Source organism: Mytilus edulis, chromosome 5, assembly GCF_963676685.1.
Source record: "Mytilus edulis chromosome 5, xbMytEdul2.2, whole genome shotgun sequence".
Classification (NCBI taxonomy): domain Eukaryota; kingdom Metazoa; phylum Mollusca; class Bivalvia; order Mytilida; family Mytilidae; genus Mytilus; species Mytilus edulis.
In genome coordinates, this window is record NC_092348.1 from 84,201,271 (window position 1) to 84,223,656 (window position 22,386).

At 31.9% G+C, this 22,386-nt stretch overlaps 1 protein-coding gene across 3 annotated transcripts in view; it reads right to left on the bottom strand.

Annotated features, from left to right (window-relative positions):
- Positions 1-20,698: 20,698 nt before the first annotated feature.
- The window catches only part of LOC139525507 (dopamine D2-like receptor), a 205,740-nt gene continuing 204,052 nt past the window's right edge, over positions 20,699-22,386 (bottom strand). For all 3 annotated transcript variants that reach the window (XM_071320897.1, XM_071320896.1, XM_071320899.1), the window contains one exon: positions 20,699-21,655. In XM_071320897.1, the coding sequence (XP_071176998.1) occupies positions 21,420-21,655 (236 nt within the window). In that variant the 3' untranslated portion in view covers positions 20,699-21,419. The remainder of the gene's footprint in view (positions 21,656-22,386) is intronic.

Consider the following 22,386-nt stretch of genomic DNA (forward strand, 5'->3'; position numbering starts at 1 on the left):
TGTTGTGGCTTGTGTATTATTATTTGTCTGTTCGTCCTTTTCTGTTTTAGTCACGGCGTTGTCAGTTCATTTTCGATCGATGAGTTTCACTGTCCCTCTAGTATCTTTCGACCCTCTGCCTTAATTTATACTCGATCTTTAAGAAAACATGTTATTCAGGTTTCACATACCACTTATCACACGTTTTATTTTGTAGAGTTATTCCTCTTTTCCCGTGCGAGTGTAGGATAAAGGATTGTCCAAGAAAACTGAATTCCTTGAGTATAATAGCTTTTTAAAGTTTTCATTTCGGATATAAGAATGAACCAGGTTCAACACTCCATTTTAATCTTAAAATTACCTGAACCAAGTCAGGAAAATGGCAATTGCTATCTTATAGTTTGTTTCTGTGTGTGTTGCATTGTCGTTTGGTTTTTTGTTGCACTTTAGTGTTTCAGTTGTTTCGTTGTTTTCCTCTACAATGTTTTTTGATGTGTTTCCCTCAGTTTTAGTTTGTAATCCAGTTTTATTTTCTCTCAATCGCTTTATGTCTTTTGAACAGCGGTATGCTACTGTTGCCTTTATTTTAAATTAGTGTACAAATTTGAATTTTGTTTTTGATATGCTGAAAAATTTCAATTACAAGTTCAGCAGATCATTTATTGGTATGTTATTCACGAATTGACCACAAATAACCTGGGCGACAGTTCAATGTGCTCAATTTGAAATGAAATAATCGTCTTTCAAAGTAATTTATCTGATGGAGCATATCCATGTGTTTGTAACAGGCGCACGGCGAATCTTGTAACAGTCATCTTTTTCTGACATTCTATTAAATTATTCACTCCATAACAAAACAGCATTACTCTTCAATTATTCATTAGACATAGTCTTTTATATACGTTATTGCATTGTAGAAGACAGACGGTACAGATGGTTTAGACAAGGTGATGATAGCTGAATAAAGTATTGTATTGAATTGATCATGCGCAGTCAACACGTCTAAATAAACTCATCATAGATACCAGGACTAAATTTTGTACATACGCTAGACACGCGTTTTGTCTACCAAAAACTCATCAGTGACGCTCGAATCCAAAAAAGTTAAAAAGGCCAAATAAAGTACGAAGTTGAAGAGCATTGAGGACCAAAATTCCTGTTCATGGCATTTAAATTTGTAAGTAAAGTTGCCTATGATGTCTTAAATCCACTTTATTTTAACCGTGGGAAATAGTTATGACATAAACATTCCAACTACACATTCTGGGTTTTTTTTCATATCGTATGAATTTTTTTAATTTTTTTTCAGTTTGAGAACATTTTCATGTCTCAATAACACAATTATATTTATTTGGTATCAATATTATTTAACTTTTATAACTGAGGGCATTCAAGTCAATTACAGAAATTTATCCGTCTCCTTTTCGTATAAAACACAATTTACTATATGGTTTATTGTTCTATTTTAACAATATTTTTATGCTTTTTTCGAACAGCAATTCGCTGTGTTTAAATTCGTTCTGTTGAATATCATGGTCGAACATTTCAGTTATGTCAGGAATTATGAACTTTCACATTTTTTTTTTTTTTTAATTTACCTGGGAGTTCAGTATTTTGAAAATACTTATTCTGTAAGTAGAAACTGATATATAGAATTAATCTTACTCAGTCGCATACTATAATTTTTTGCTGAAATAGTTTTTACAAAGTGCTATTATGAAATCATCAATTAACATGTGGAGCAGGATCTGCTTACCCTTCCGGAGCACCTGAGATCACCCCTAGTTTTTGGTGGGGTTCGTGTTGTTTATTCTTTAGTTTTCTATGTTGTGTCATGTGTACTATTGTTTTTCTGTTTGTCTTTTTTCATTTTTAGCCATGGCGTTGTCAGTTTGTTTTAGATTTATGAGTTTGACTGTCCCTTTGGTATCTTTCGTTCCTCTTTAAGGCATTTGTAAAGTTAAAGAAAGTTAATGTTGAAATTAATTTATGAACTTTTCTTTAACTTTTATTTATCCATATGTGGTCACTGCATTTTTTAAGGGAGCCATTTATTATTATTTCATTTTTTTTTTTTATCATAAACGTTATTTTTATTTGATATTGACGGATTATATCTAGCTGTAATAGCCATTTCATTAGTTTTTCATAATTTTATTTTCTGTTACTGTAATGCTACTACATAATGCGTCATTTGATATATAAATAAAGACAAGCAATCAGCACTAGACTTTACCCCGAGCAAGATGTGCACTGTACGTAGTAAATAGCATTCTGTGAATGTGTCTGCATCCAACATCTGTTATGATAATATTGTCCTTTCTGATAACTTCCGTGTAACCTACTGAAGTACATGGAAATGTAAAAATGCAACCAATACTATAATCAAATGTTCTTTTTTTTTGTTAATGTGATATACGTAACTATTTGTAGGATAGAACATTTGAATTTATAAGTAAAGCAACTATCATTCATCTATGTATACAAAAGCCAAGATTGATCTGATATATTGCATAGTGTCGAAACCAAGGTGCTGAATTTGTTGGATCTAGACCAGATAAGGTAATTCGTTGATTGACAATCCATACCAGCTAGCTGATATCAATCGGAGATACTTAAACACTGGGGAAAATCGGAGATATTCAAATACTGTTGACTATTTTAATACCTTCCAGAACTTATAATCCACCATCAGAGGTATCGACTCAGTGGTACTTTTTAAGTCAGATATACCAATTTTACTACTACACCAGATGAGGAAATTGACAATGAAAGTCTCTTCGGTGATGCCAAAGGCCTAGATACAATAACTAAGTAATTGAAAATCAAAAATTTACTCAAATATTCAGGAGCTAGCTTATCGTCCACCCGCGGAAGTATCGACACGGCGATAGTTTTTACAAAGAATTACTATATTGATATCAGATTTCGATTTTGATAAAGTTGAGCCATCGAGGATTGATTAAATACAGTTATCAAAGCTGATTTAGGAATATCAAAATGTAAATCCATTCTTATATGATCGGTTCATATAGTTCTATTTATAAGAATAATAGAATAATGCATTACAGTCACAAATAAACCGCCTATGATCGTTAATATATAAAATATTATTTTGGTTCCATTGACAATATTGTCATTATCGTACATTTATACAAAGAAAGACAAACAAGGCATCATTCGTCTCCCTAGAAGCAACTAAAATAAATCAAATGGATTCAAGTAAGATGTTTTTGTCTTGGATACACTATAGTTTTATGAGTTAATATTGGGTTTTAAAATAAAATGTATTGACTTTGAGAATTTCGAAAAGAGCCAGATTTACTGTGTGTCTAGTTTTGCTGTAAGGATTTTGGATTTCTATCGATCCCCATGTCAACTGAATTTGATAGCTAGTTCGTGTGTAGTACTGTCACAGAAGAGAGGGGCGAAAGATACCATAGGTACATTCAAACTCATAGATCGAAAATAGACTGACAACGTCATGGCTAAAAAAAAGACAAACAGACAAAAAATAGTATACAAGACACACCACGAACCCCAACAAAAACTTGTATTGATCGCAGGTGCTTATAAAGGGTTAGTTGTTTACCGATGTATCAAGTTAGGGGAGGTTGGCGCCTACATGAATGTTAAACAACTTCACATTAATATGTGCCAGATCTAGTAAGAAATTTGTGTTTTTCGTTTGTTACTTCTTATATTATTTCTGTCATGCAATTACAGTTTGTCATTCAATGTACATGATCATTCAGTTTAAAAGCATTTCGCTTCGGGAACAGTTTTTGTTGGTGTCTTTATTGAGTCAACGTATATTGTTTAGACATTTTCAGGAAGTTGAATTTTCCAGTAGACTTTTAACTTAGTATATATTATGCTTGTGGCCTTAAATATGCAGAAATACATTAGTCAAAACTAAAGATTGCTAGTCTGAAACATGTATTGAAAACTTTTAAAAAGTAGCAGTAAATACATGGAATATTATATACAAAATTATTTTGATATCGCACAACAAAAGGAATGTAAAAGAATTCGAAAAAAATGCGTTCTACATATACAGTCAAACATATACGGTGACCTAAATAAGTTTACATAATTAACTTGGTATTTGACCATTGGTAGCTAGATATATCATTGACAATCATACAACATCTTCTTATATCTACATCTAAATGTCAGCGTTCATCAACGTTGTTCTGTTTATGGACAAATGTCAAATAATATGGTTATTAATCATTTTATAATTGATTGATAAAAGAGATTTACTTTTAAGTTTATCATGTCAATTAGGTATTACTATTTAATTAACCCCCATTAACATTGTATTGGGAAACAGTCGATTTTTATAACGTGACCATATTGTATGCGGGTAAAATGAATTATTCGGACCATTTATCTATAATGAATGATATAAAAGTCTTTGAACAATAATGAGATTTGACATTTCATCATCTTAATGTTTTTTAATATGCATATATTAAACATGGTTAATGACCTTGTATGAGTTCAATCATATAAATAAAGACATGCAATTGTGAATTCTGCTGATGTATGCATCTGATTATTGTGAGAAGTAATATTCCCACAACATTTTGAGCTCCAGTGATTTCAGTCATTTTCCTTCTGAGTTCTGTTGATTCCCACAACTTGTTCCTAATGACGTTGTTGCTATTCCCAAAAAGGCTTCTTGACAGTTCATTTGATTCGTATGCCCCTTTTCCATTTTGAACCATATCCAACCTTTGATTTTATTTAGAGTTGCTCTTTTAAAAGAGGGACGAATGATACCAGAAGGAGAGTCCAACTCATAGATTGAAAATAAACTGCCAACGCCATAGCTAAAAATAAAAACACAAACAGACAACTAATAGTACAGAAGACACAACATAAAAAACTAAAGACTAAGCAACACGAACCCCACCAAAAACTGTGGGTGATATCATGTGCTCACCTGTGTCACACATGCTTCACTGTTTTGTTCCTTTGAATGTCTTACTGGATTTCATTTGAGCTAATAGGGTCTCTTTTGAGTTTTAAGTATCACAAATAGGATGTGAGATAAAATCGCCAAGAATATAAAACAAATATAGGAAAGAGGACATTGCAAACCTTCAAATTACTAAGTTAATATTAATTTACAATTTTTTACTTGTTATACGGTTATATGCAGACTTCGGCAACACTAAAGAATTTAAATATCAATGAAATGTAAGTTTTCCTTAATCCACGAAAATTGTATTAAGTTCATTTAATATTATTATATACATTTACTTATTATCCAAATATAATACATGAGGTCTTTGATAGTTTTTCTTTTAAATTCAAGCGACCATTTGTTTATGATTATCAAAATATAATTTGATTTTCTCATTTACTTAAACAATGAAGAAAAAATATAGAAAAAGGAAAAAAGAGGATGTAATGTTCCAAGTGCTATATATTTTAAACAAATGACCTATTTAACCACTTTAGTTCATTTATCATGTAATAGTAATCATCATTCGATCAAATAAAAAGTAAAATCACAAAAATACTCAACTCCGTGGAAAATTGAAAACGAAAAGTCCCTATTCAAGTAAGAAAATCAAAAGTTGAAACTCATCAAACGAATGGATAACAACCGTCATAATCCTGATTTGGTACAGGCACATTCTGATGTAGAAAAATGTGGATTGAACATGGGTTTAAAGATAGCTTAACCTCTTACGTGTATGACAGTCGCGTCAAATTTCATTATATTGACAACAATGCGTGAACAAAACAAATAGACATAATAAGTAAAATTGTCAAAAATAGACATTGTGTTAATCTTTATCACTATAAAAGAACAAACAAATATGTAGCAATGAAGCACACAAATGTATATACCAAATTGAACAACCCCATTTATTGTGGGTTTTTTATTTAACGATTGTATGTATCTATGTTGATTCCAAACATATGTCACAAATAATATATGATTTCTTAATTACTTACGCCTTGAAGGGACATACCTAATGCATACACCTGCGGCCGGACCAGTCGAGTATGTATGAATATGGTCATGACATACACGTATAGTCTAAATACACGTATGGTCCAAATATTTGTAAGATCCAGAACATAGTCAAAACCTAATTATAACGGTTGGTTGAACATGTTATATGACACATATGTGTCTCGTTCAACTTTCTTACTGGGAACATTCCTTTTTAGTAAACCTTTTTATGGTATGGTTTATGTATATGGAGCTTAGCTTACTTGTACCAAATATAAAATCCACACATAACAAATAAACCATTCAACAAATTATATCATTAGGTATAACATTATAAGTAATCGCCTTACTTATCAAAGCAATTATAATCGATCATAAAATGTGTTTAATCAACAATCCTATATGATTGCTAATGGGAAAGGAAACAAATAGGATATCTTCAAAACCTCAAGTATTCATAATCTTAAATATAGAAAAAGAAGATGTGGTATGATTGCCAATGAGACAACTGTCCACAAGAAATCAAAATGACACATACAATAACGACTATAGGTCATCGTACGGCCATCAAAAATGAGAAAAGCCCATACCGCATAGTCAGCTATAAAAGGCCTTGATATGAAAATGAAACAATTCAAACGAGAAAACTAACGGCCTTATTTACATAAAAACAAAATGAACGAAAATCAAATATGTAACACATAAACAAACGACAACCACTGAACTACAGGCTCCTGTCTTGGGACAGGCACATACTAATTTTAGTTTTTGTTTATTGTGATAGAATATGAAATTAGTTCACGAAAATTACCCATATTTCTTAATAATTCTTCTAATTAAATATCAATTAAAGTATTTACGAATAACATGCCTTTGTTGTCATGTACACCGATTCTGTATTCTATGAGATAAAAGGATGAAGGACATTTAATACGAAGAAAAAGATGTCATCTTTTTTATTTAGACAGAAAATTATAGTATAACATGCGACATGCCCTGATCTGGAAAGTTTAATGGCAATTACTGTCTTGTCTTTATATAACTCTTTACCATTCATAAATTGATAATCAAATATAGAATGAAATTAACAATCTTCAGAAGAAGTTTACTCATCTCCGATCAAATCCCATTAACAGTAGAAACATGAAGATAATACATTACACTTTAAAATATTTAATAGTTGTCTTATCGTTAAACGTTTGTGGATCCATCTTGATGAGAATATGTCTTCTGTATGGAAAGATCAATCAAGTATTTGTTTTTGAATTATATTTCGCCATGACGAGTTTATGTCAACGTCAAAGGAAAACAGAACGTTGATTGTACTTTTGCTTTTTGTTTCTCTTAACCCTTAAGCTTGAGCATGTGACTAGGGAAACAAAGATTCTGACAGTTATAAACGCTTAAAAAGATACGAGTTAGTCTACTTTTAAACAGATTATCACAGTTCAAAGATACAACTGTCCAATGTTATAAATGGTCTAGATATAAATATATTTGTTTAGGGGCCAGCTGAGGGACGCCTCCGGGTGCAGGAGTTTCTCGCTGCATTGAAGACCTGTTGGTGACCCTCTGCTGTTGCTTTTTATTTTGTCGGGTTGTTGTCTCTTTGACACATTCCCCATTTCCATTCTCAATTTTAGAACTGTAATGAACAGTGTTATGACAGATTGTTCACAACTGTAAATGTTCTCTGTGATATTAGTTTATTTTTCATTGACGCATTCAATACAAACCCTATTTATTCATATGAAGCTTAGCTTAGTGAACTTTACAAGCTATATACACATTATAAATAAAAAAAAAGATCGACTCCGTGTTCGGGAGGCAAGCCACTAAATAGGCATTAGGTTTATCTTTATGTTAATTAGGCAAAATTAAATAAATCAAGAAGCTACCTATTATTGTCACGATGTGAATCGTATTTTACATTAAGGTCTTTGGAATAAAAATTGATTTGTAATACATTCATGACCCCAAAAAACTTCAATCTCAAACATTGCCATCAAAATTTGCCATTACAACAGCATTCATTTTAAACAATTTGGTTTCAATGTTCTGACTTTATGAAACTCGTAGGGACATAGCATCCGTTATAATCTGTAACAGTCGCTACTTTGTAAATTTATTACCTTTTCACAATAACATGGCTGATAAAAAAAGTTATCAAAGGTACCAGGGTTATGATTTAATACGCCAGACGAGCGTAAATAATGGCTTTCATATACCTTTCTAGGAGCAAAAAATTATCTTTGAAGCACTACTACCGACGTCTGTTCAAATCGGACTACCTTAATGTACGATTGCCACCTTAATAGGCCTGTTATTTATATCCTTATTCAATTGACCCTCAATTTCATGTATCTTTCTGTTAATGGTAGAATATTGGGCTTCAGGAAAAAATAAAAAGGAGCTTACTTCCTAATAAAGAAAGGGCTTTTGCTTTCAGTCAGTTTTTCAGATATTATTACTTCCTAGTTTAGGTTGCTATTTACGCAACTTACTTTGAAAGTAAATAAATGTGAATAGACATTTTATTTTCGAAACTAGTTCTGTCTGATTCTGTCACTTGATGCATAGCTAGCTTTTCCCTTAAAACATTTGTCAGAACAAGTATCCGACTTCAAACAAACAAATATGTATTTGTAAACTTGTTGATGATTTTCCTTCAAACTTTAGTTGTACGGTAACCTACATATATAGAAGAGGGACGAAAGATACCAGTGCGACAGTCAAACTCATAGATCGAAAATAAACTGACAACGCCATGGCTAAAAATGAAAAAAACATACAAAAGTACACATGACACAACATATAAAACTAAAGAATAAGTAACACGAACACCACCAAAACTTGAGGTGATCTCAGGTGCTCCGGAAGGGTACGCAGATACTGCTCCACATGTGGCACCCGTTATGTTGCTCATGTTATAACAAATCCGGTACATAGTCTAATTCGGTAGTCATATTCATGAAAGGGAAGGGGGTTGTAGTTACTAGTTGTAGTTGTAGGGAACATATTCGATGTTATCTTTGAAACGGGTATTCCATAACGGTCAACCAACTCGTGATGGCGTCCGTAAAATTTACGAAGGGATTATTTCAACTTCACCACTTGGAACTCTTGGTTAAATAGCTTCATTGTCAGTAGCAACCTTCTATCAAAAAAATCATGATAGGAAATACTAGCACGGGAATATCGTATCAATTAGGAGGTATATACCTCGTATGCAGGTGCTACTGGAATGTTGCTACTTAGAAATGGAAAGTTCGCAATTGGAAAACTGAAATCATATCTTTTGTCGTCAAGCTTTGTTTTCAACCAACCCTCATTGTGATATTGAAGACCTGTTGTGACCTTCTGCTGTTGTTGTTTTTTTTCTATGGTCGGGTTGTTGTCTCTTTCGCACATTCCCTATTTCCATTCTCAATTTTATAACTGTAAACTTCTATGAAAATTGTGAAGTGTTGTCGCATTAAAGTTTCATACTCATGTTCATATATTTCTATTTAACATTGAACTTAAAATTAATCGACTTAAATTGGGCATTTGTAATGATGGTTTTGTAATCTATAAATTTGACGATTACATCAATTTTCCTATTGTTAAGTTTTGAACCAGTGTGAAAACCAATATGTACGTTGACAATTAATATGACGTTTCACTAAGTCTCGTGTTTCTCTGTTTTTACTTTACATTTATTTGTGCTTTCTCGCTGGATATATGAATTGTGAATTGGTTAAAACCTCCTGCACCAAGTCAGGAATATGGTTGTTGTTATAATCAAATAGTACGTTTCTATGTATGTTTACGTTTGGTTTTGTTATACTTCGGTGTTTCTATTGTTTCGTTGTTTTCCTCTTGAAGATGATGTGTTTCCCTCGGTTCTAGTTTGTAACCCGGTTTACTTTTCTCTCAATCAATTTATTACGTTTGACACAGCGATATACTGCTGTTGCCTTTAATAGACTTCTGTTGCTTATGGTCTATATAAAAGAATTGTATACCTTTTCCATGTGTTAAGGACAATTTAATACCACTCCATAAAACAAATCAGAGGGTCAAACAAAAAATTACTTCAACATTCATATAACTTTATTTCCCAATCATTCATTGAAATATTGATAGATTATTATATCAACGTTACGAACATGACAAAGACCTTGTAATTGATATGTTATAATCACTTGACGAAGGCAACTGTTTTAAATGGTAAATTAAAAAGATACTTATATTCTACTTATGTTTGAAACATCTGTTCATATAATAAGCAGATAAATTACTTTGATTTATTATTTCGCAACCCTAAAAATACTGGAGCATTTTTTTCTGTGTAAAAAATAAAATCTCTTATACAATCATAGTATACTGTTATCCTACTTAAATGCATATGTACAATTTTATTATTATACCACATATGTGAATCTTTTGTCCAAATTGATTATTCAAATGACAGTGGTTTTTTTTTGTCCTTCTCATTTAAAAAAAATACATTTAGGAAAAGCACTCTTGAAAAATTGTTAATGCGATCGTTGATTGATTTGACAGAAGATACAAAGGAAGTAACAAATAGCTTGTATCGAGTAAGCCTTTTTTAATATTTATATCCAATGAACTCGATTATGATTGTAGGATTTTGTATTTAATTGATTCTCAGTACCCCTGGTGATTTATTAATGACACTTAGTATAAGCCAGATAGATGGTGCATCATCTCTACTCGCTTCATATCCAGATAAAAATCTTATTTATTTTAAGACGATATATCTTTTTAGAATGTGTAATTTATCATTTCCATAATCTTTCAGAATCATAACCACTCATTTGAATTAACAGCAGACCTCTGAAGATTTAATTGTAAGTAAGGCTGCTTTGTAAGTTAATGATAACACTTTCCCCTCCTTTATATGAGGTACATAAAAATCGGTATTACACGTTCGCATTGTTAACTTTTTATCAACTTCATTCATTTAATTACCTCATGTCGAGCCATCCATTTTAAATCGACTTTTGAAATCTTAATTTACAAATCGTTCCTAGAGTCATCTTTGTCTACATGAATATCAAGTACCCTTCCTCTTTTTTTTTATATTCAGTCATCCAGCGTTTGTACTAACATGAGCAACACATTCGTAGCAGCATCTACTTACCCATCCGTAGCATATAATAAACTGTTTGTCTATAGGTCGCTTTTCTATATCTCTTTTGCCCTACATGGCAGTATTTCTGTTGTTGTCCCTTTAGTCTTCAGAATCTCTACTACAAGATCTATAAATCTTCTTATGAGTACAATGTACTCTTTTGTTAAAAGCAACCCTCTTGTAAGGAAATCATGATAGGAAAGCAGCCTCTTGTTTAAAGTATTTAGCACAACATTGTTGTCAACTCCAACGAAAATTTTAAAACGGAAAATCCGTAATCAAATGATAAAATCGAAAGCTCAAACATTTCAAACGAATGGATAACATATGGCAAAATAAAAACCCAAAACACATCAAACATATGGAATACAACTTTCATATTCATGAATTATATATTCATTCCTTTTTTCTCGTGGAGCCTGTCATACGTAGATATATTCTTTTGATTTTCAGAGAGTAGGACGCATAATAAAAAGTAGAATAACAAAAATACCGACTCCGAGGAAAGTCCGTAAGCAAATGGCAAAATTAAAAGCTCAAACACATCAAACGAATGGATAACAACTGTCATATTCCTGACTTGGTACAGGCATTTTTCGTATGAAGAAAATAGTGGCTTAAGCCTGGTTTCATAGCTAGCAAAACCTCTCACTTGTATGACAGTTGCACAAAATTCCATAAAATTTATAACGATATGCGAACAAAAACAAACATATATATTAAAATAAATGAAAATATCAAAAATAGGGGTACATCAGTCAACATTGAGTTATAATCATAATAACTTTTAAAAACAGACAAATATGTAACAAAGAAACACAAATAGCATAGACAAAGCATATAAGCAAAAATGAAAGACATGAATACAAAACATTACCATAGCACAATAACGCAATGACGGGATTTATAATTACAGAGCCACGTCAAATGATTATCACCAAAAATAGACTAAGCAGTAACAGTAATATGCATATAGACAAATAAAAGAATATTGTAAGTGCCGAAGACCTGTTCAATATTTTACAGAATGGACTGTTAGAGACATTGTTTAACACGTCGAAAAGGGTAAACCAAAAGAAAAAGCAAGCAAAGATATATTCTAATCAAGTATAAAAATTGTTTTGTGAATAAACTTTCTTTACATTGAAATATATCCTACATGTTGGTCCCTTTAAACAGTAGCTCAGCTTAAAAAAAATAGGCAAAAAGAAGGTACAGCTGAAGGTAAGCAACATGTATTGCTACATGAAGAATAAAACACACTGGGTATGCGTATCATGATTTTTGCGTGTGCAGGGAGTACTCAAAACTTCCGCTCATAGTTTCCGTGATTACCTTTACACACGGTTTGTGTTTCAAAATGGATAAAGTGATGAAAGTATATTCTTAATGCAGAAACGAAGAAAGATATGCCGTTATAAGTGATTGCATTGTTTCAAACTTTGGATTATAATCAAATGTGTATTCAAAATCTATTCAGAAACATTATTTCAGTGCGGATTACAAATAAGATATAGGTTAGGCAGCTAATAATGGCACGTTTTATATATATATTATATTTCAAAATGTAGTCCTCTTCTATTAATTTCTTGTTTATTCTGGGGTCTTATTTTTTACTAGTTGTTATTGTTTATTCAAACGGTACCACCTGTATACCACCTTCTTTTCTATTTTTTTTTCCTTTCTGCAAGGTCGTGTCGCTCTCTTTTCGTTTATTTGTGAATTGAGTACCTTGCATTTTTTTTAAATGTTACCAAAACGTAATTTTGTCTCGATTTTCTTTTGAAAAAAAATCTGCTATTAAACAATAACTGCGAACAAAGTGCGAATTGGACACACGATTGGTTTGCCTGACCAGATAAAATGTGGTTATGTCTTCTCTATTTAAGTGTTGCATTAAACTCATATTTATGCAATAATATCAGACTTAAAACACTATCAACGCCGAAACATTAAAATTTTAAAAACTATTATAGTCCCCTAGTTCATGAAGGAAGTTTTATATTCGCCCTTTGTAATCACGATAAGGTTTTCATGGCCCTTGTATTGCGACACGATCTATCAAATTTTAGAAGCGTTACTTTATTGCCCTTTTTTTCATTTTAATTGTAGTTGAAAATGATGTAAGGAAGAATATGAGCAACACGAGAGGTCAATTTTGATAGCATAAAGACGGACGATGATGACTTTTTTAAAAATAAAATCATAAATGCAACAAAAACAAGACTAACAACGAGCATAATCAACTTATTGAATTGTCCTAAAAGAAACAAACCAAAACCATGAGAAAAATGGCTATGATATAAGTATCGGGAGTGTTAAAACTCAATTTGAAAGTGTTTTTTTGCTTCAAGAAACCATTCTGATGTGTGACAAAGTTAGTGTATTGGAAGGTAAGATAAATAAAATGTTGGTTTTTTTAATTGTCATTTGTTCTTTTGCTGTATTTTGGTTTACATGATGAAAACAATTTGGATAATTAATAGGTTTTTTAATTGCAGTGATTGAACTATAATATACTTGTAAGAATCAGTTATGTTACCTTTAGCTGTCCAATATTTTTAAGAATAGTTATCAAAGGTACCAGGATTATAATTTAGTAAAGCGGAGGGCTATTCGTTAAAATATTGGATAGATAAAGGTAACATAATGGTTTCTTACAGGTAAATTATAGTCCAATCACTGAAATAAAGAACGAGTAAAACAATAAAATGACGTCACAACAATGTTTTAAATTATAATCCTGGTACCTTTGATAACTATTTTGTAACACGTAATTAAGATAAAAAAAAACAAAAAAACAATGGCAGTACCTAGAATATATACTTCAAGACCATAGTGTATTATTTGTAAAGTTGATACGGAATATTTTTCAACTAGGTCTTGGTATCTTCGATGGCTCTCTACTTAGACACTGTGTACGTTTGACATAATCTGAGTAGCAGCTGAAGCTCTGGAATATCGAATAATTTGAAAATAAATATCCCATATGTAGGTGGAGGTGTATATTGCTACTTATTTTAGTGAAAACGATAATTTTAATATCAAAATCGTCTCGTGTGCCATTGATTCTGGTACTGCGATGAACGCTTATATATATGTCAAATTCGAGGGAATAGTAACCAAAATATTAATACCTCCTTATAAATCTTCAATCTAGATTTTCAATATGAAACATGTCATGATGACTTTCATTTGATTAACAAAAAGATAACTTCACAACCAGGTTTTATCGACTATTTATACATAAGAAAATGCCTGAACTAAGTCATAAATATGACAAATGATTTCCAAATAAAAACTATATACACAAAACATAAGTAAACTAAATATGCCATAGCTTAATAACAGAATGACGAGTACCAAGCCAGGACAAACGTATATTACAACAAATAGTACTAGAAGCTATACTTCAAGATCATTGTATATAATTTGTAAATTGTTGCCGGAATATTTATTAACAAGGTCGAGATATCTTCCGATAAACTTTTCCTGTTAGTATAAACCCGGTAATAAGTCTTAATCGGTAGGTCACATTCGGAGAGATGGCACGGGATCGTAGTTACGACATTATAAGATACGGATATTCAATAATGGTCAATCACCTCGTGATAGCGTCCGTAAAAGTAGCGAAGAGATAATTTAAATTGCACCACGTTGAACTAATGGTTTTGTAGCTTCTTTGTAAGCAGCAACCAATGATTAAGGAAATCATGATATGAAGTACAAACCCTGTAACATCAAACTAACTTGGAAATATATACTCCGCATACAGGCGCTGCTTGAAAGTTGATACTTAGACATTAGACATGGACAATTCCAAATAGGGAATCTGAAATCATCTCTATATAGAAAAGTTCAACTACATTTAGATTTGCCAATATTTTCACCAACTATGGCTATCCTCAAATAAAGAATAAATCGACGACACATTCTTCTTTGAACATTTCTTTATATATATCTTTCGCCTCTCTTTTTTAACAAATATTTGACTAAACATTATTTATGCAATAAAAAAAAATATAGATCGGACCACTTGTCATGGTCGGTCCTATGTGCATTTTTTCCAAAAGAAAAAGTGTCGTATCTCTTTTCTTACTTAAAATTCTTTATTTGTTTTTGTTTTTTTTTCTTTTTGCATGTTTACAGTAGTAAAACAAAGCTTTCTTCTAGTGTAAGAATATTGACTATCGTAATATATTAGCGTAAAATTCTCTATCTCCTTGTCTGTAACTAAAGAAGCCGACATTTTGAATTGCTGAATGTATTGACATGTAATTTCTACAATAATAAGCAAAAAAACTCACATGTTGCACCTAAAAATATTTCCATATATTCAACTTGAAGTTTATCAAAATGATTCTAAGCTCCGACTGCACCAATTGGAAAAAATATGGTAAGCTGAGGGAGTAAACACGTATTTGCGACCATTAAATCACCAATTGATGCCGTCGATGCTTTGAATACAATATCGATATCTCCATTCTAATAAAACTGACCAAGCACAACGTAAAATCATACATTAAACATCTTGCATAGTCCTCGATCTGTGCTTACGTGTACGTTTTCATAGGATTAATTTTGAATTGATGTCATGAGAAGTGTTAACGTTATCCAAACAAAACAAACATTACAAACAATGTTGCATTATAAATATAAAATAAAGGACTTTTGTTTTTGATACCGACTTTATCACGGTAAAATATCTGGTGAGCCTGATATTTTACAGTGATAATTTCTGTATCAAAAACAAAAAGTCCTCTATTTTGTGTATCGGTAATTACAAAAAAAAAATCCCTACAATAATAGAGAAAATTAAAAAAAAAAACGAACTATTTTATCGCGTCAAATCACGGCGAATCACACTTGACGTCACAGGCTGCATTACGTTATTTGAAATTTTGTCACAAAGCAGTAAACATGGCGTCCTCTTGCACAACGTATCATAGCATGCGTTTCATTAATTCTGCTTTGGACACTTTATCAATGCCGAAAATATTATAATGGAAGCATACCGTTAAGTCAAATTTCTCTATTTTCACGAAGCACAGAATGATACGAAATGAACCAGCAGATTCATCATTGTTTTAGAAATTCAAGTTAAATCTTTGGATAGATAACATTTTCTTGTCATTAGGGAACAACGATTTTACTTCACTTCAAGGTGGGGAATGGTAGCGTTGAAAAACTACTTCATAATTTTCTGACTCGGATAAAAAACACATACCCCCCTCCCCTCGAACCAGAAATATGAAACATTGAAGGCCCTGTGGTAACCTTTAATCTCAGACGTGGATTTAGGGGAAGGCAACCCGGGTCACCCCTTACAAAGGCTATATACATGGTTTATGTAGATTTTTTACCTATTTCACACCAAACGTTTACTAGTTTGGGGCCCCCGATCACCCCTGTTCATCAAAATTTATCCTGGATCCGCATTTGAATTTGTTCTTTGCCTTTGGTCTATAAATATCCGTATATATTGACAATGAAACCATATCTTCTTTATATATAATGGTTCCACAAAAATGTCGAAAATCTATTCATTTCGTATGTTTTTTTCTAGCAGCTCTCATCATCATGGCATTCTTGTGATAGCGGAACCTTTTTGGTTACTATTTATATGTTGCGTAAATATGAATTTTAACACTTTATAGTGACAGGTTGAATATATACTTCTCAAGAAATAGAAAAAGAAGACATTTTAGAACAGCTCCAGACTATGACTATGACTATGTTTTACTTTCTCAAAGTAATTAGGCATTCAGGTGTTTAATTTTACCAATTTGATTATAGCAATATAATAACATTAACGGTTTTGCGGGCAATATATTTCAGTCTCTATGGATTCGATATTAATTCAATTTTCCAATTCTATTCATAAATTCACATATACTGCCATAAATAATACAAGAAATGTAAATTCGTTTAACTATATTTGTCTCTAATTTCTTCTGATTAGCTTTTGGATTCAAGTTCAGCATCTATATTTATGTTATTTCTCGCATTGAGATTCAAGTAACATCTGTGTCGACTCTATTGAAGGAACTTGTTGAATTCACAAGTGATTTAAGAAAAGATACATAATCCACAGTAAATCATAGGCTAACTGGCACCATTGATTACGTACGGTAGGATTAGTTGTCCAGTTCTACTAGTGACGTCAGCACTTTTATTCATCCGAGATATTAAATAGTTTTTACAAATATGCTATTATTGATATATAAAATGTATACTCTTGGTATTGTTGTTGTGTATATATTTAAATTTTTCTTTTATTGAAATCTTTATTAGAACTTGATAGAATAATTTTTTGACAAAATATTCGATTGATTGATTCATTGGTGTGTAGTGCCTCTTTTAGCAGGTAGCAGGATATTTCGTAGAGGTCAATTTTTATTATATGGTGAAGCCTGGAGTGTTCGGTAAGAACCCCCGACGTTCGTCAGAATATTGTCCAATTAAGAGTCAAGCGCACCTGCCAAGTTAGGGGGCAATTGATATACATAAGTTCAAATACTTTGAAAACTCGGTCACTGATGCCCTTGAAACATTTGACAATTGCAAATGAACACGTTTGATTTTAATAAATGAATAATGAATAAAGAAACTTGCTGCGTCTATGTCGGTCCGACAATGCAGTATCGACATATAAATACGATTAATTCTGAAGTCACTTTTTATTATACAAACACGGATGTATAGATAACATGAGTGATATATATTTTTATCATACATTTAGTAGTAAATACAGTAGTTTTGAATATTTGGTAAATAGCCTGCTGTTTAATCAATATCGCACAACTTTAATGCGCACCCTTTATCATACCCTTTATCACACCCCTACCCTTTATCGCACCCTTTATCACACCCCTACTAATGTTTTTTTTAATTTTTACAAAAATTTATGCAAGCTTCTTGATATTCATTTTCCCTCAAAATGGGTCCTAAATGAACGTTCATTCGGGCGTCATTGTTTGGAATGTGACGTTATAAACGTCGAGTTTTCATATTTCTGACACATGAAATGCAACTATAAAAAAGAACTCAATGGAATATCATACAAAACACATAAAAAAATACAAAAAACGGAAATTGTAAGGTAACCCAGGTACTTCGGATGAGCAGTTGTTTTAATGCTTTTAAAACAAGACAGACTAAAGAAGAAATGAAGTTAACCCAGGTGCTAGGAATCAGAAAGCAGTTCATATATATACTCTCCTGTTGAAATATATGATAAAGCGTATAAAACTTTGCAAAATGCGTATCACATGCCGTATCACTCTCGAATTATCTCATCCCTCGGGCCTAAAGGCCCTCTGGCTGATATTGGTATCTCAGGATGATACGGATTTTGCCATGTATTATTCTCTATATATACATGTAGTTACTTGGTATCTTGCTTATGCAGCGGCAACTGACGTTATATTAAATTACCGATTATTTATTATTTTTAGAATTGCGTTTAAGTCAAAATAGATTTCTTTTATAAAGAAATCAACGATTGGAAAATAAAAAAAGTTCTACGTTTAAGGCTTAAAAAAATTGCAGGATAAAAATCAATATTCGAACTTTGTATGTAAATATAGTTTATTTGTACACGCTAACGAAACTGACGAAAATTTAAAGTGAGACTCAGATTTTCATCTTGTTTCAAAAACTTGTATATTAAAGTCGGTGAGTGTTTACCTGAAAGTTACTAAATGACGACTATATTTTGTTCTTATAGATTATCGGCCATCTTGAGCTTCAAAGCATAAACCTAACAATATGGAGACCTTAACTAATGTGTTCAAATAAACTCATCATAGATACCATTATATATACGCCAGACGCACGTTTCGTCTACAAAAGACTCATCAGTGACGCTCGAATCAAAAAAGGTTTAAAAGGCCAAATAAAGTACGAAGTTGAAGAACATTGAGGACCAAAAATTCCTAAAAGTTTTGACAAATACAGCGAAAGTAATTTATTCCTGAAGTAGAAAAGCCTTAGTATTTCAAAAATTCAAAGTTTTGTTAACAGCTAATTTATTACTATGAACATATCAATGATAACTCAAGTCAACACCGAAGTGCTGACTCCTGGGCTGGTGATACCCTCGGGGAAATAAATCTCCACCAGCAGTGGCATCGACCCAGTGGTTGTAAATAAACTCATCATAGATACCCAGGATTATGATTTTATATATACGTCAAAGTTGTTCCTGATTTTCGGGGGGGGGGGGGGGGGGGGGGGGGGGTGAAATCCGCAATTCCAATTACATTTTATTTTGTCACTTGAGAGATTTGATCTCGAGAATAGAATTGAGAATGGAAATTGGGAATATGTCCAAAAGACAACAACTCGACAAAAGAGCAGATAACAGCCAAAGGCAAATAATGGGTCTTCGACGCAGCGATAATAGACCACATTCTTTCTTTTGCATTTAGACTACAGTCATTCGCAACTTTATCTATCAACTGAAATTTATTCGGTCCAACTGTATGAATTTATATGTTTTAGATAAAGTTGTGGATGATAGTATCTATTACGGAAAAGTAACTTTGTTGGACAAATTCAAACTAAAGACTTGCAGACGTTCTTTTTGTATTTATTTTTGTCTTCAAAAAGTGTATGCCTTGGCTCTAAACTTTTTTTCGTATGTCTAGCAATATTGTTTAAGGAACAACTTTCAAAGGGGCTGTAGTCGACACTAGTAATACTGCAGACAAATGGCAATAACAATAGTTTTTTCCAAATGAACAGCAACAAATATTGGGCGTCACAGTCCAACTTTGCAGAAATGGACATTTTCATCTTTAACCTCCCATTTTTTTTAAAGTACTAATAGTTATAAATTTATATATTTTACCAGAAAAAAAATGTACGTACTTCTCTGTTTTCAAAGGTGATCATTACTGATATAATATAAAGATCATGAGTTATAGTTTACGAAACAAAATATAACTGCTGGTAATCTCACCTATGTGTATCATAATACGTCAAACCAAAATAAAGGGATCGATTCGATGTTGTCCCATTGTTGATCAACATCGAGTATGATTGTATATACGAATGTTCATACCTAATAAACAAATCAAGATAATGCATTTCACTTAAAAGCCCTCCTTCAAAATAGTTACCAGGTACCAGGATTATAATTTAGTACGCCAGACGCGCGTTTCGTCTAAACCGTTAACAAACAACCTTATTAAAATTTTTAAGAAACACAGATGAAGAACTCTTGGTTTATTACAGTTCACATTTAATACCTAGTTATTTCTATAAACGATTGTGAGCCTTTGTTCAAAGAAACTTATGTAGCTCACTTACATATATTATACATATGTTTCACAAACTGTGCAATTGAACAAACCACGCGGTTTCTTATGCGTTGTCTCTAAATGGATGATATTTGGAGCATCAAGTGTATATAAAATTGACCCCTCGGTAGTTGATGAAGAAATGTAAATGAATTAAATCAGTTTTAAACCAAAATGTGGATGCTATTTGTCCACCTGTTGATTAATTTTAATCTGAATCCTACTGTATACTTTTTTTTTGTGTAAAAATTGTGTACGCTTTACGTGCCAGCGAAATATAGGGATGAAGAAGTCTAGTTTCAGATGAAACGTGTTACAATTTTATTATATTCAGTGTCTTCCAATAAATAGATATGTTACATAATGATCACAACTGGAATTATTACACAGTCTCTAATTACAATGTCAACAATATAAACAATATAAATGTATCTCTGAACAAGGCTTGCCTTATTAGTTTGGTTTCCATAGACATAAATCTACCAAGTCACTAAAAGTATACTACACACAGTCTTGTGTAGGATTATGAAGTGTAACAAACACTCTTAATAATTAATAATCGTGGCAAGTTTATATTATATTGCACCAAATAAAACCAAACAAACTTGTTAACTTGTGTCTAGTTAATTGCTCCTTTCTTTACTCACAACCTTTTACGACAATGAAATCGCATAGAACTTTTTGTCGATAATCCGATTGCACATTGTAAACCTTTTTTGACTTTTTGGCGCACATTTTTACCGTAAAAGTTTCTTCTAACATAGGTAATTATTTTCGTTTACCTACTTATGAACAGTAAACATGAAACTTGCCTTGCTTCGTCGAACTATGAGCCCATACCAGAATTGCCATTTTATCATTGGCAATATGTACAATTTATTTAATATTACTCATGGTGTTGTCCTGGACATATTCTCATTATAAAAAGAGAATAATTCGCACGTTATGAATATGTTTATTGTTATGCCATATCAATTGACATGAAGTTTAAATTAAAGGTATAACACATTCAGTCGTCTCATTTGCAACAATCGGTCAAAATCTTTTTGAATGCTTTCCTGAATTCTGGATTAAATATTGTGTAGATCGCTGGATTAAGAAAACTATTTATGTACCCTAACCAGACAAAGACACTAACAAGGATCATATTCTGCTGACATATTGGATTTCCCATGAGGTTAGATTTAAATTTGATGCATATGGCGTTTGTTATGTTGATTGTGAAAAATGGAACCCAGCAAAAGAGGAAAACACCTGAAATAGAAACAACACATTTTTTAATACATAAAATATACATACAATATACATTAAAAGGACAGTATTAATTGAAGGGTTGCTTCTTGGTTTGTATATGTTGCCATCCTTTGTGATGTTGTTAATAGTTTAAGACATCTCTTATTTATCACCACTGTATGATTCCAATAATACCATTACATAGTACAGGCAATGAGATATGATTCAGTATTAATTGCATCTTATGTGTGTTTTATGGTAAACATGTATGCACAGTTTTCATTAGCAAAAAGGTATCAAACAGATTTGGAACAAATTTCTAAAATAATGTTTCTGGAACCAAATTTTTTTATATAATATTTATAGAACAAATCTCAAAAATAGATGTAGTGTTTCTGGAACAAATTTAACAGGTTTGCTCAATATCAAATGAGAAGGGACTCAAATAAATAAAACCTTTGAGAAACACATGAAAATACAATTGACAGTTTGCCCTCATGCAATGTTGATTTCAGATGAATTTTGCTTAGCCTATTTTTATGTAATTTTTTTATCATACAGCTTTTCAACTGTTATGGTTATTATACATCCTTCGAATTTGAGCGCTCTATATGACAGTAAATACAGAAAAGTGCGTTGATGCATGAAATCTATAACGTGTTGTTTTCATTTTGTTTCATCGAAATAGATCAAGCTCCGTAAATATAATTTTTAAGTTTGCCTTTATAAATTTAATACTATTTCTGTCAATA